This window comes from Rousettus aegyptiacus, unplaced genomic scaffold, assembly GCF_014176215.1.
Source record: "Rousettus aegyptiacus isolate mRouAeg1 unplaced genomic scaffold, mRouAeg1.p scaffold_m13_p_5, whole genome shotgun sequence".
Lineage (NCBI taxonomy): Eukaryota > Metazoa > Chordata > Mammalia > Chiroptera > Pteropodidae > Rousettus > Rousettus aegyptiacus.
The window spans coordinates 23,601,430-23,616,133 of NW_023416308.1; the positions used below are offsets into that span (position 1 = coordinate 23,601,430).

Sequence of the window (14,704 nt, forward strand, 5' to 3'; positions counted from 1 at the left end):
CTCTTCATTTATTTAGGTCTTCATTAATTTCTTTCAGGAATTGTCATAGGTTTCCAAGCGCAGGTTTGCAAGTATTTGTTAAATTTATTTCTAAATGTTTTTGCATTTTGATGCAATTGTAAGTATTTTTAAATTTTTATTTTTCAATTGTTCGTCGCTAGTGTATAAAAATAAAATTTTATCTTGAGCTCTTGCTAAATTCACTTATTAGGTCTCGTAGTTGTTTTATATATTCTTAGGATTTTCAATGTACATGACCATGTCATCTACAAATAAAGACAATTGTCCTTTCTTTTATATATATGACATTTGTATACCTATATATAATGTGTGTATGCATATATACATATATGTACATATAACTATATGATTTTTTTTTGCCTTATTGCAGGGGCCAGGACTTTCAGTAATAAAGTTCAGTAAAAGTGGTAGGAATAGGCATCATTGGCTATTCCCAATTTTAGAAGGAGAGTGTTCGATCTTTCACCATTAAGTCTGGTATTAGCTGTCTGTTTTTTTATATCTGCCTCTTTTTTTTTTATCAGATTGCAGGAGTTTCCTTTGAGTCCTTATTTATAGAAGTTTTGCTTTTTCATAAATGAGTGTTGAATTTGGTCGAATGCTTTTACTCCATCTATTGCTATGATCACAATATTTTTCTTTTTCATTCTGTTAATGTGACAAATTACACAGATTGAATGTTGAATGTAAAACCATTTGCATTCCTGGGATAAACCCCATTTGGCCATATGAATTCTTTGTATGTATTGCTAGGTTGAACTGTTCATATTTTGTTAAGGACCTTGATCTATGTATTTCAGGGATATTGGTTTATAATTTTGTTTTCCTGTAATGTCTTTGGTTTTGATATCAGGGTAATACTGGCCTCATAAAATGTTTCTTCCTCCTCCACTCTCTAAAATAGTTGGTGTAAAATTGGAATTATTTCTTGTGAAAGTGAAAGAATCTGTCCATTTCTAATTTGTAAAATTTATTAAATTAACTTTGTTCATAATATTGCCTTATTTTTTAGTGCCTGTAGGCTCTGTAACAGTGTTTCTTCTTTCATCCCTGATATTGATAATTTTATTTTTTCAGATAACTAACATCTTATTTATTTTTTCTATCATTTGCTTATGTTTTACTGATTTCCACATTTATATTTATTATTTCTATTCTTCTATTTCCTGCGGTCTGAATTTGCTCTTCTTTTCCTGATTCCATAAGGAGGTTGGTTTGGTCACAAATCATAAACCTCATTTCTTTTTAACATAAGAGTTTTAGCTATACGTTTTCCTCTAACCACTCCTTTAGCTGCATCCCAGAAATAATGATGCATTGTTTTTTTTTCATTATTCGGTTCAAAATATGTCCCAGTTTCTCTTGTGAGTTCTTGGATCTCTGGGTTATATAAAAATATGTTGTTTAATTTCTAAATATTTGAGGGATTTTCAAAATATCTTTGTATTTTATTGTTGTTATATCCCAGTGTATGGTCTACTAGGTGAAAGTTCTATGTGTGCCTGAAAGGAATGTGAAGAATAAAACATGTGAAGAAGGTGATAAGAATCTGATACAATAGCTTTGAAAAGTTCTTTGGCATTCTTATGATTTTAAACATATACCTAGCCATTTCACTCCTAGATGTAAATCAAGAGAAATGATAACACATGTCCACACACAGAGTTGTGCATTAACATTCACCGAAGCATCATTGATAATAGCCAAAAATGACCCAAATATCCACCAATTGGTGAATAAATAAATGAAACGCGATGCATCTATACAATGGGACACACTCATCAAAAAAAGAAACTGATATCAGCTACTAATACACAACTGAAAGAAGTCAGACACTGAAGAGCATACACTTGCATGAATCCATTCATATAAAATGCTAGAAAATGCGAACTAATCAATAGTGACAGCTGATCAGTGGTTGCCTGGAGCAGGAAGTGAAAGGAAAGGAAGACTGTAAAGGGCTATAAGGAAATTTTGGGATGATGGAGGTAGAATTTTCTATATCTTGATTGTTGGGGTGGCTTCCTGATGTGTGTGTATGTATATCTGTCAAAATATCTCAAACTGTACCCTTTAAATGGGTGAAATTTATTATATGTAAACTACACCTCAAAAATAAAGTTCTAACAAAAGCTACTCATCAGAATATAGGAGAAAATAAAGCAGCTTTTTGTTTAAAAATAAAAACCTGTCCTGTAGTTTTGGGGCACAGTATTCTACAATGTCAGGCTTAGATGGCCAATGTTGTTCAACTCTCTGAAATATTTCTAGTTATTGTATCAGTGCTGAGAAAGAGGTATTAAAACCTCTCATTATGATTATGGATTTGTCCATTTCTCATTTTAATTTTGCAATTCTGTTATTTGGTACATACACATTTATAATCATTGTGCTTTCCTGATGCTTTGAGCCTTTTTTTATTGTGAAATATCCCTATCTTTGGTAAAGTTCTCTCTCTTGCATTCTCTGTTGTTTTATGTAAATATAGCCACATCAGCTTTCTAATGCTTAACTTTTGTCTTTTTCCATCTGTTTACTTTCAATGTGGATGTGTCTTTATATGTAAAGGTATCTCTTGTAGACAACGTATGGCTGGATTTTGCTTTTTGAAAGATCAAGTATGATGAGCTGCCTTTTAGTTGGAGCGTTTAGTCCATTTATTTCTGTAATTATCGGTATGATTAGGTTTAGGCCTACCATTTTGCTGTTAGTGTTCTATCTGTCCCATCTCTCCTCTCTCTCTCTCTCACCTTCTTTCTTTGCTGTTCTTCCTGTTGTGCTTTCTTTCATTTATATCATTTTTTTTTTCTTTTAGTATTTCATTTTAATTCCATTATTGGCTTTTAGCTGTATCTCTTTGTGTTACATTTAGTGGTTGCTCTAGGAGTTACAACACACATATTTAATGTTGTAGAGTTAGCTTTAATATAGTGTATCACTTCACAATGGCTATAAGAATGCCGCAACTGTATAATTCCATATGCAACCATCTTTTTGCAGCTGTCATGTGTTTTACAATCATATAAACCCAGATATACCTTATTATAACTCTTGTGTAAGTAATCAGTGTCTTTCAGAGAAAAGAAGAAAAGGAAAAAAGAGCCTTTTAAATTTACCTACATAGTCACTGTTTCTGGCACTCTTCATTGCTGTCAGTCTAAATGTCCAACTGGTGTAATTTCTATTTAGCCTGAAGACCTTCCTATCACAGCACGGGTTTCTGATGAGGAATTACCTCAGCTGCCACTTATCTGATAACATCTTTGTTTCTCCCTCATTTTTGAATATTTTTACTGTACGTAGATTTCTAGGTTGGCTTTGTTTTTCTATACATAAATTTTGTTTTGTTGCTCCTGACCTATATTTTTTCTGATGTGAAGTCAGACATGTAATGCATCCTAATTTCTCCAGCTGTGTTCAAGGTTTTCTCTTCGTCTTTGGTTTTCAAGAGTTTGGCTATGACATGCCTAGGTTTATTTTCTTCGTGCTTAATTAATACTGCTTGGGATTGCTGAGATTCTTGGCTCTGTAAACTGATTCAAAATCCATGAGCTTTTAGGTCATTATTTTTTTCAAATATTTTTTTCTGCCCCATTTACTTTCTTTTCTCCTTTTGAGGCACCATTATATTAGACTTTCTAATATGATTCATATTATATCTGTTGTTACATATTATCTCAGGTTCATATTATCTCTGTTGTTACTTTCTATTCCTTTGATTGGAGATTTCTTTTTTATCTGTCTTCAAGTTCATTGACCCTTTCTTCTGCCATCTCCAATTTGTTAAGATCAGTTAAAGTCCTGTCAGTTACATTTTCATTTGTTGTATTTTCTGGCTCAAGAATTTCCATTTGATTCTCTTTTACAGTTTCCATTTCTCTGCTTAAATCCCCTCTGTTCATTCATTATGACCATTTTTCCCTTTGAGTACTTAAACATATTTATAATAGCTGTTTCTAAATTTAATTCCAACATCTGAATCATCTTGGAGCTCATTTCTATCAACTTTTTTCTTTGGTTAGGAATTATATTTTCATTTTCCTTGTATGTCTAGTTATTTTTATTGCACTTCAGACATTGTGAATGGCACTGTTAGAGGATTTGGATTCTGTTTTCTCCTGAAGTACATTGACTTTTGTTTAACAGGCCTTCCATTTTGAACTTTTGGAGGCTTGGTTTTATATTTGTTAGGGTGGATCTGTTGCAGTTTTGCCTTTAGTCCTAATGCAAATTCTTTAGTCCTAGAACATAACTTCTTCTCCTATGGCATGGGCTTTCTGTGGTTCTAGTGGTGAGACCATGGTGTTTACACAGTCCCTGTAACTTGGCAGGACTTGAGATCCAAACTCTCTCTTCCTTCATAGTAGGCAATAGCTAAGTCTATTCAGCTGTTACCTTCTTCCTGGGCATTTTGAGTCTTGATCATACACGTGTAATTCAGAGTCAACCATTTGAGGGGAGTTTATATGTAGGTTTTCAGGGATTTTCTCCCTCATTTCCAGATATTCTGGTTGACCCCAACTATGTTCTCTGGCACCTCAAGCCAATAAGACCTCAACTTCTCACATTCTAGTCATCTATGCCATATGCTAGAGAGGGCCCTCTAGGCGAAAGCTGTGCAAACATGGATCTCACCCAGTGCCTTTCTCTTCTTCCAGTGATTGAATTCCCTCTAGTTTCTGACTGCTTTTGGTTGATCTTCAGTGCCTTCAAACAGTTATCTTTTCTATTTTGTCTAGAGTTGGTCATTTTTATCTGTGGAAAAGTTAGCCCTATCAAGCTGTTCAATCACTGCCCAGACCAGCCCCTCCACACATTTATTTTACAACCATCAATCCAGCTGTGCCTGCCTTTGTGGTGAGAATACTTGGTCCCCGATGAAATGCTTCGAGCAGAGTTGGTGTCCTGCCCACCTTGTGTGGCTCTGGCACATTAAAACTGGGAGGAGGTAAGCTAAAGGAAGTTGGGTCAGGTTCTAAGCCCTCATTCTATGGATGTACAGTGTGTGTAGAGCACATGTACTCAGATCTTGCAAAGCGGGGCACAAAGGACATTTTAGAATAGAAAATATCACATAAAGATGTCACACCAACATTCATTTGACAGCCAGGCTTTGAGCACTAATTACGTGCCAGGCACCATTCCGGAGACAAAGATGTGAGAGGCAGGGAGGCTCCTTTAGGGCAAGAGGGGAAGGGATGGCAATAGAGAAATACTATTCTGTGGAAGCCCTAAGCTAGCCCCTTGCCAGGTGTCAGGGAAGTCTGCACTGATCTTAACCAAGAGAGAATTAGCCAGGGCAGAAGGATGGAGGCATAGCTGATGGAACAGCATGGACAAAGGCATAAGGGCCAGGTGTGTGTATGTTGTGGGAGAAAGGACAAGGCAAGAGTAAGAGGAGCAAGCCCACTTGTGAGTGCCACCACCATAGCAGGCATCAGGTCCTCCCAGAGGCCCTAGGAGGTGGGGTGGGGGGTTAGAGCTTGTCTGAGCTGGTGAAGGCAGGACTCATTCACGTTGTATCTGGGCCTCCTGGAGCAGCTTCCTGCCCTGACATACCCAGGCACCAGGGAGCTGAAAGGTACCACACTTTTTGAGAGAATTTAGGCACTGGGTGAGATTCTGACTTGCTAAGAGTGGGCTGATGTGAACAACATACTCCATTTATACACCTTCTCCCCTGCTAAAGACTTTGAAAATCAAATACTCCCCAAGCTATGGAAACCCAACCACTGCTGATTGTTAGAACTTTATTATTATAATCACCCAGCCCAATTCCAGCCACCACGGGCTGAACAATGAGCCATTGAAGCTGTGTGGAGGTCTTGCCTCCCTTCCATCCTATCCTGCAGGCAGGGGCCTGGCGCCAAGGGCTCTGTGGGTAGGGTGGCGGCATGGCTGCGCCACTGCACCCCACAGGGACTTCTGGGGGGTCTGGGCATTGGTTTTCTCACTCATCAAGTGGGAGGTCAGTAAAGAAACACATCCGAATGTTGCTTTGATCTCCTCACATTCTGTCTCCTATCTCGACTCTGGTAGCTCAGAAACTAATTACATCTGCTTTGGGGAAATTTAAGTGTATGAAAATTCTTCAAAGATGCTGAAGGCCACAAGGTGCCATTAACTGTTCTTACCACACATGGCCTATATGTCTCCCTAATGGAACTATAAAAAGGAAGCTTATGGGGTGCCTCGTTCTGGGTGTTCACACACATGAGCCTGGTGCCCAGTGCCCTAGGAGCCCTGGCTTGGTCCCTGGCCAGCGGTCAGGACTGGCTCCTGATCCCCAGCTGCTACATGCCAAGCCCACACGGTCCTTGTTTATGGTCCCACTTTATTCCCAAGCATTTGGTGTTATTTGATCACTAGCTATGAGCCAAAAATATCCCAATTTTATTAGAAAAAACTTAATTTCATGGAACTGCAAGGCTAGAACACTGTCCCATGAAACCCTAGAGGCCAGGATCTTGGCAGGCTTGAGGTGGGCCTGCCTTGCACATCATTTCTGCTGTAGCTGCCGGCTTTGAATTTCCTGCCTGGACCAGCTAGGCAGCTGAGAGCTCAGCTGTTTCCTGAGCTCATCCGGACTCATCAGGGTTGGATCTTCACCCTGTAGGAGTCCAAATCCTTGTCCTGTCCTAGTGGAGGTCAGCCCCAAACATAACAAGCACACATGAGGGAGTCCTCTTGCTGACCACTTGGATGGTGCTGGGATGTCTGCTGGACCTGGGTTAGGTTTTGGGAAACCCAAGCACCATAGCATGTTGAGACTGGCATTAGGCGAACACAGCTCTAAGATGCCTTACTGAGCCCCACAGGGCCCGCTTGGCAGTCTCTTAACTGTCCTTTTAGGCTCAGATGCTTGGGCAGGGACCAGAATGTGCAGGGTTCCTGGAGTCCTCAGTGGCAGGACCGGAAATCCGAGAGCTTGCTGGGAGCTAGGGTGGCAGATGGGGAAGGAGTGGGCACAGGGCAGAGTAGGTGGCAGGTTAGGCTTGCCCAGAGCAGTTCTGCAGAGGAGCGCACTGGACTGTGCTGCCCCTAAGACTGTCACACCCAGGTCTGAAGGCCGCAGCCCCCGTCTTCCTGTGATCGAGTGCATGCGGAACAAGAAGCGGCATCTCTTAAATTGGCCCAAAGCCCTCTCCACCCTGCCCCCTCTCCAGGGCATCACTTTTGGAGTCACTCAGGCCTGCCTCTGCCTGGTGGGGACCCCCAGCTAAGGGCACGGACACTGACCCCTCTGCATTCACAGATGTGACTTTACTTGTCCACATGAACTGCTGTCTGGCAGTGACTGGCTCACATTGTTCCCAGTGTATGCCCTCACCAGGGCCCAACGAGAGGCCCAGCAGGACCAGAGGGCACTGATGAGAAAGGAAGTGGGCAGGCAGGGGACAAGGCAGGCTTGTTCAGACTGGGCAAGGAGAAGACCTGGTCCAGAGGAGGGATACCCAGGGACCTTGGCAAGGGGATAGAGGGGAAGTGGCTACAAGAGGGGACCAGGAAAACTCAGTGGGCTGTGAGCAACTCAGAGAGGCAGGAGTGACTCTTGGTGGCTCACCCCCAAGCACCCTGGCCCAGACCCTGATGTCTTGTAAGAACCAGACACCCATGGATACGTTTCCATTGAGTGATGAGAGCACAGGGCAGTAAGGCCATTCAAGGAGCCCCCTCGCTGGGGTGGCCCAGGTACCTGGAGCTTTAACAGGGTTTAGAGGGCTCAGCAATACGGCCTAGAAGCCATAGGTCTCTCAGGATGGCACAGCCCTCTATGAGCACACTGCTTATCAACTCAGGGCATCCCTCTCGCAGGGTCCTGGGCCACTTGCATTGCAGCAGCTCACAGCAGCTCTGCACAGAGTGGTAAGGCATGGGTGAGGGGCTCAGGCCTGCTTCAGGCTAGGGAGTAGGCTGGGGCCCAAGGCACTGCCCGTGACTCTGATCTTCTGCCTGAGGCATGTGGCTGAGGCTCTGTGGGACAACCACCCCAGGGTCCTCTGGGGCAAACCCAAACCTGAGGCCACAGGCACAGACACCCCAAACCACAGGCATTGCCTGATGCCCACTTATTTCTCACAGGGCAACTCTGCCTGCAAAGGCCCCTGGCTCAGCATGATGGTCATTTCCTCAGCCAGGCCTCCCTGGCTGCGTTAAAGCATGGCTGATACATGCATGGGGTGGGTGCACCTTGCTATCACCAAGCAAAGCTGAGGGTCGGGGCAGGGGTAAAGGATGCAAGGGAGGCACCAGTAGCCTGCAGAGGGTTCCGAGGGGGACTACGGCCTAGGCATTTTGGCCACCTCCTGTGAGCTGATGCCCTCTTTTGCTCCCCCTACCATCAGTCCCAAATCCCTCCTCAGGCCAGGCCAAGCCAGGTCCTTTCCTTTCTCCGCCCCTTCTACCCTCAGTCCAGTCCTGGATAACTGCTTGTTACCCATCTTCTGTGTACCTGCGTCCTGAGGGACCTCTGGACCTTCAGAGACAGCACCTCAGGGGACTCGGAAAGGAAGAGTGGTGGCTAGACAGAGGGCGACCTGCCCGGCTTCAGAGCCAAAGGTGAGGCAGCGAGGGGGTGGCTGCACCCCTGAATGACAGACGGCTCCACCCCCACATCATCGTGCAATCTGGAACCATAAGCAAAGGCATGCAGGACATTGCCAAGGGTAATTGTAGGTTACATAAAATAATTTGAGGAATTAAAATCATATTTTCATTGCACCATAAAAACACAAAGGCGGTGGGAAGACGGCCCTGGGGCCAGGTGGAGAGCACCTGGCCTGTGGTGCTCTGCCCCTCAGTGAGCCTGGAGCCAGGAGGTTTTGACGAGTGCAGTGAGACATGTGAGACAAACACCACCACAGCTCAGCGCTTCTGGCCCGCTACTCACGCTCTCATTTAGACTTGAGACCCGCACGCACAGTGTGCCCTGCCCCGAGTGAGGCAGCTGTCCACACACCTTGCCCCACCAGGAACTGAACTCTCTTCCCCGGGTCCCACCAGAGCAGTGGGTGCATGCGGGACATCCAGGCCACTGGGCCGCACGTCTAGCAAGGGCGTACTGACGCAGCATGTGGCCCAAAGGTGGCCCACGCGTCGGCAGTCACCGATGCCAGGCCCTTTGTGGCAGGCTTTCGCCTGGAATGCTCGTTGATCATGAACCGGGCCAGGCTCATGCCCATTATTTACTGGAAGGGTGTGAGCCCTCATTTGGGGGAGCCAAGGGGTCTGGGGCCTCTGACACAGGAGCTATAGAGCCTCAGAGCCACACAGGCGGCATCCCCCAAGCACTGTCCTCACTGGACAGTGAGGCTGGTGGTGCCTAGTACCGAGGATGCTTTGTTCTCTCCAAGGTGATGGCACAGGCCGGACACAGCACGGAGAGTGGGTGTTACAGACACAGCAGGTGTGCTGGAGCAAGGTTCCTGCTAGGGAAGGGGGAACGCAGAGAAAACCACCAGGGCCGGGGGTAGGGAGGAGATGGGCACATGCATGTACATGCCACTCTGGCTGCCAGCAATGGGCACTGCTGACCAGTGCCCTGTGTATAATGAGAGCTCCCACACAGGTGGCATCATTTCCATCATTACAAAGACCCCTGCCCAGAAGGGGCCCCTCCTGCTGCCTAGGCAGCCCCAGTGTTAGCTGACCTCTGCAGACCTCGTCTTTGTCTTCGAGGCAGGGGAACACCTCGTCCCCGTGGAGAGGCAGCCCTCCCAGCAGGATCCGGGTAGGGGTATGCCACCAGCTGTGTAAATGGGACAGGACTGATCTCGCACTGCACTTGTCAATAGCACCTTGCCCGGCCCAGCACTTGGTGCCTTAATTGGGCGTCTGAGAGCTCCTGCACACGCTTCACACCAAGAATCTGAAGTTCCTGTAGGCCTATTAAGGTGCAAAGACATTCCTTTGTTTGCTGACAAGCAGGGTCCCACCCAGGGCTCCAGGGCCAGCAGACTAAGTGATGTTTTCTTAAGAAAGATACCAGATTAACCACTGCTAAAGCCCCAGTACAATGCTGCACCATGCCTATCCCTGTCAGCGCTGTCTCTCGGTGGTGACTGACACGTGTGGTCGGTGCCGACAGGTGCTCCAAGGGCCCATCAAGTCTCAAAGTGCAGGATTAGCCTGAGCACAGCCAACAAACTGACTTGGAGGCCACCATGCAAATGTAATGAAGTGCTTGATGTTTAGAGGACAGAAAGCCTCCAATACCCCTGCCCACTCCTGTTGCTGGGCCGCACTGCTGGCGGGACTCTCTGAAACAAAGCCGGTGGCTTCCCGCCCCTCCTGAGCACCTGCCATGAGCTCAGAGCACCTATGAGGGACGCAGAGACCAGGGCAGAGGGTCCTAAGAGGCACCCCCCAGGGTCTGTGCCAGGGAGGAAGGGTCAGCGTCTTCCCAGAGATGGCTGCTGGGAATACGATGGTGCTACCCCAGCTCCCACTGAAACACGACTGGAAAGCAGTTCCCAAATGATTAAAGAAGGTGGTGGTGGGGGGTGACGAGCTGGGTGGCCGGGTCCCATGACTACCCGAACCATCTAGGGGAGGACATCAAGAATGCCACCAGCAGGGCACATTTCAGAAAAACACCCTCTTTATTTGCACTCCAGAAACACCAGGGGGGCTCGGACATGGGCAGCCCACAGGGTGGGTTTCTGCGCAGGTCGTCATTGTCTGGCATCCGGGGCCTGGTGGGGCTGGCCCAGGCAGAAGCGGGTGTGAGGATCAAGTGTAGGGGCTGATAGCCCCTGGGGAGCCATCCCTGCAGGACACCGAGAAGTCCATCCTGATGTGACACCCCACGCCGACCACCTCAGGGGCTCTCCAGGCAGGGGGCAAGGCTCGCCTCAGCTTGGCCTACCGTGTCCTGCCAAAGATGGAGGGTGGTCAGCACAAGGTAGCCACGCCGTGCCTGCATTGTCCTGGCCACGTCTCTTGTGCCTACTCATAGGGAACCTCTCGGGGCAGATGGAGAGGGCCTCCTCCCCACCCGCCACTGATGCGTCACAGGGAGCACTGTGCTGGGAAAAATATTTTGAAACAATAAAAATTTATGGCACACTCTTAACAAAACAGCTCTGTGATGTGTGACACTCTGATAAAAATTTCCTCAGGATGCCCTTTGTTTGTCTATATGAAAGGCCGCCCTGGCTGGGGGTACCATGGTAAAGCTGACACCCAGAGTGCCCCAGGAGAGGCCCTGGGCCCACTACCCTTGGCCACCGCTCAGCCCTCCAGGCCTGCCCTTAGAGGCTGCTGGCTGCTCCAACTGGAAGATAAAAGGCCCTGACCACAGGCATCCCTTCGGCAGGGGTCAAGAGGGCCTCTCTAATGTCTTCCTCCTCAGAAGAAGGTTGGGATCAACAATATAGCTAGAGCTTCTGGCTGCTGCCCGCCCAGCCTGGCTTTGCATTGCTGTAACGGAACCAGCTGTGTGGTGGCAGCTGTGCTCAAGGCAGCATCTCCACCTTCTGGGCGAGAAAGAGAAGAGAGCCAGCAGTGTTCTCAGTGGAGCAAGGCAAGAGAGGGAGGCCCACTCAGCTCAGTCTGGGGCGTACTTCCATACCCAGTGTCCCACCTGGGACAGGCCACCCTGGACAGGGTGTGAGCCCAGCCTTAAAACACTTTCTATCTGTGGGGAGCAGTGGCAGCCAGGCCAGGGTCTGGGGGTACCCTGGTGAGAGTGGCCTCCCTTCCCAGCCCTGTTCTTTTGGCCACTGTGACTTGGGCCCAGGGCTCACCTGTCTGATGTGGCAGAGCAGCTACAGCCTGCCATGCACCTGTAGAGCAGTTCACAGTGGTACCGCACCCGCCTCCCGTCATTGCTCCGTCCTTACATGGAGCCCACCCCACACACGTACCTGGATCTGAGCCTCCGAAGGGCAGGCTATGGGGGCAGCAGACATGCCGAGTGCCCTGGGCCTGGCAGGGATGGCGGCTTACCCTCAGCAGCCCGTCACGGTGGGGTCCAGGCCTGAGCGCTTAGAGATACGCAGCTTGGCCACCTCCTCAGCGCAGGTGGGGTGGATGCCCACTGTCCGCATCACCTGTGCATAGGAGGCCCCACACCTACACTCGGGGAGAGAGAGTAATCAGGTAGTGAGTGCCTGGAGGGATGTTCACGTCACCCTGTCCCTGGGAAGATGGCACATAGGGGAGGGCCTTGGAAGTCTTGGTCTTCTCACCTTCCCCTAGCCCTGGCTCCACCCTCTCTTCTGCCAGCAACAAGGAACACCTGTCAACACCTGTTGGCCCCATCCCATCTCCTTCTAAGGAAAGGCCTGCTGTCTGCACTGGCCACGTAGCCCCACCTTGAGCCCACCTCCCTCCTGCCCCTCCCTCACTTGGTCCGGCCTGGCCTCTTGCTGGTCCCAGTCCACCAGGCACAGCCCTACTTGGGCCATGGCTGGTTTTCTGTGCAGCCCACTTCCTCACTCCACCTGAGCCCGCTTCTTATTACCGCAGTCTGTACCTACCTAGCAGCCCTCTTTTGCTCAGCCCCAAGCACTTGTCACACATGCGTCCCCTGCGGCCATCCCCCATGCATTGTTCACTCCTTGGGGGCACCGTGCATGTGGACGCTCCACAGGGCACTACCATCATTTGCAGACAAGGCTGCAACAAGCAGCTCTTCTTACTTGTCTACCAATGTGCTGAAGTATCTTTGTAGTGGGAAGATCCCCACCATGAACGACCAGTGTGTGTGTTTCAAATGTGGACAGAACAGCTTCAAGGGTGGCTCCTGACTGTGTTTGAAACATCATTCACACCACTCCACTGAGTTACTCCAACCTTCAGTGTCTCCACTGTGCAGACACTGGCACTATCACTACTGGACACCTTCGCCAACCAAAAGGGTTTCTTGATTCTCAATTACATTTTAAAATTCCAAACGAGGCACAGTAGCTTTCCACTTATTTTTCTTTTCTTTTCCTGTGAATTGCTTATTCATGTTCTCGTTCTATCAGATTTCTCCTCTAATTATTATTGTTGATTTCCAGAGCTTTTTGCATGTTAAAGAAATCTGCTCTTTGCAGTTGCATTGTAAAAAAAGGCTGCCACATTTTAATCTCTCCAGAAATTGTTCCAGAAGCTGAGTGTCCACCCTGACAAAGTATCATCATGCCAGAGTACATGGAGATGGCTCTGTGGGAGAGCCATGGCACTCCCTGTCCCAATGGCCCCAGACATGGGCTGTGGTGCCGTGGACAGCCCGGCCTGCCAGCACTCACACATGGGTCAGTGGGCCAGATCCCAGGGGTCACCCTCAGCTGCTCTTCTTGTGCCCAGGGTGGACTGCCAATCCCCAATTGGCTCAATTTGGACTCAGCAGAGCCGGTACCAGGCTCATGAGTTTCCTTCCAATGATCACTCTGGACTGAATGGGGTGCAGCGTGAATCCCATGATCAGGAACCATAGGCACATGTTCCAAGGATGTGAATCTAGCCCTGGGCCCAGCCCTGCCTGCTCCCCTCACCTCTGAGGCTGATCTCCCCTCCCCTACCCCTCTGGGGAGAACCTGACCCCGCAACCCAGTGATTGCCTTAATGCGTGTTTGCAGGGCTAGGAGGGTAATGACAGAGCCAGAGGCTTCCTTCTCTGTGACAGGGGAGCCGCCATCTGAGGGCCCAAGCAAACTGTGTGGGAGGCTGGGGTGCCCCCAGAATATCTGGACTAGACCCTTGGCCTTTGCGGATCCTCCATCAGCCTTTCTGTGTATCATTTCTGTGCCCCCGCTCTGTCCTCAGATCTCCCACCTCCAGTCACTCCCAAGGCTCTCAGCCACACCCACACACTCCAAGCACACATGGGGATCTAGGAGGCCCATGCATCCTCCTGTATGAGTTTAGGTCCTCCCTGCCCCTCATCTCTGCTTCTCTCAGCCCTCCTGCCTCTGACGCCCCACACCCAGCTTCCGAACCTCCTCACTGCTCTAGAAGACCCATTCCCACCCCAAGCCTCCATCAACAAAGGCTCCAGGCATCCCTGAGCCTGGTAATGCACAGCCTGTGCCCAAGACACAGGCAATGGCTAGAGCTCCAGTAGACTAACACCCACCCCAGGGGCAGTTCTCACAGCACACTCTAAGCTGAGCCCTTGCTGGTGGCTACCTGGGTGCTGTAAACAAGAGTTCCACTCCTGCTCATTCTGAGCAGAAAAGAACCAAACAGTGATACCCTCCAGGGCCAGCCAGGGACACGAGGCTCTCCCTGGCTCTCTAGTTGGCCCTGGCCATAGACAGACACTCGGTGTGTCTGGCTTAACGGTGTTTGGCTGGAGAAGAAAGCTGCCTTTCGTCTGGCTGGACCTGCCCCATCTGAGGAGACACTGCTGAAAACACGGACACTACATAAAAGCAACATCAGTGCAGCGAATGTTCCACTGTAGTACTGCCAACACTGAGAGAGACACCAATCTGAGCATCACGTAACGGCCGACATTCCTCTGGACTTACTTGATCCCCAGAGCAAATCCTTGAGTAACTTCGCCAGCGTTGGGGCCGAGGAAGTGCAGGCCCAGCACCAGCTGTGGGGGTTCCCGCAGGCACACCATCTGAAAGCCACATTGTCAGCTGCTGCCTGGCTGGAGGTGGGACCCCGAGGCTGCACACGGCCCAGCCTCTGGGGCATGTGTGGTTGTGTGGGGCCCCCCAACCCCAGGCCCAGCTCCTTCCCT

The 14,704-nt window shown here is 48.6% G+C and overlaps 1 protein-coding gene across 3 annotated transcripts in view; it reads right to left on the reverse strand.

Moving 5' to 3' along the window:
- Positions 1 to 10,603: 10,603 nt before the first annotated feature.
- The window catches only part of TXNRD2 (thioredoxin reductase 2), a 47,841-nt gene continuing 43,740 nt past the window's right edge, over positions 10,604 to 14,704 (reverse strand). For all 3 annotated transcript variants that reach the window (XM_016166931.2, XM_016166930.2, XM_016166932.2), the window contains 3 exons: positions 14,484 to 14,581; positions 11,889 to 12,096; positions 10,604 to 10,894 (listed from right to left, as the gene is read on the reverse strand). In XM_016166931.2, coding sequence (XP_016022417.2) covers positions 11,973 to 12,096; positions 14,484 to 14,581 — 222 coding nt within the window. In that variant the 3' untranslated portion in view covers positions 10,604 to 10,894; positions 11,889 to 11,972. The remainder of the gene's footprint in view (positions 10,895 to 11,888; positions 12,097 to 14,483; positions 14,582 to 14,704) is intronic.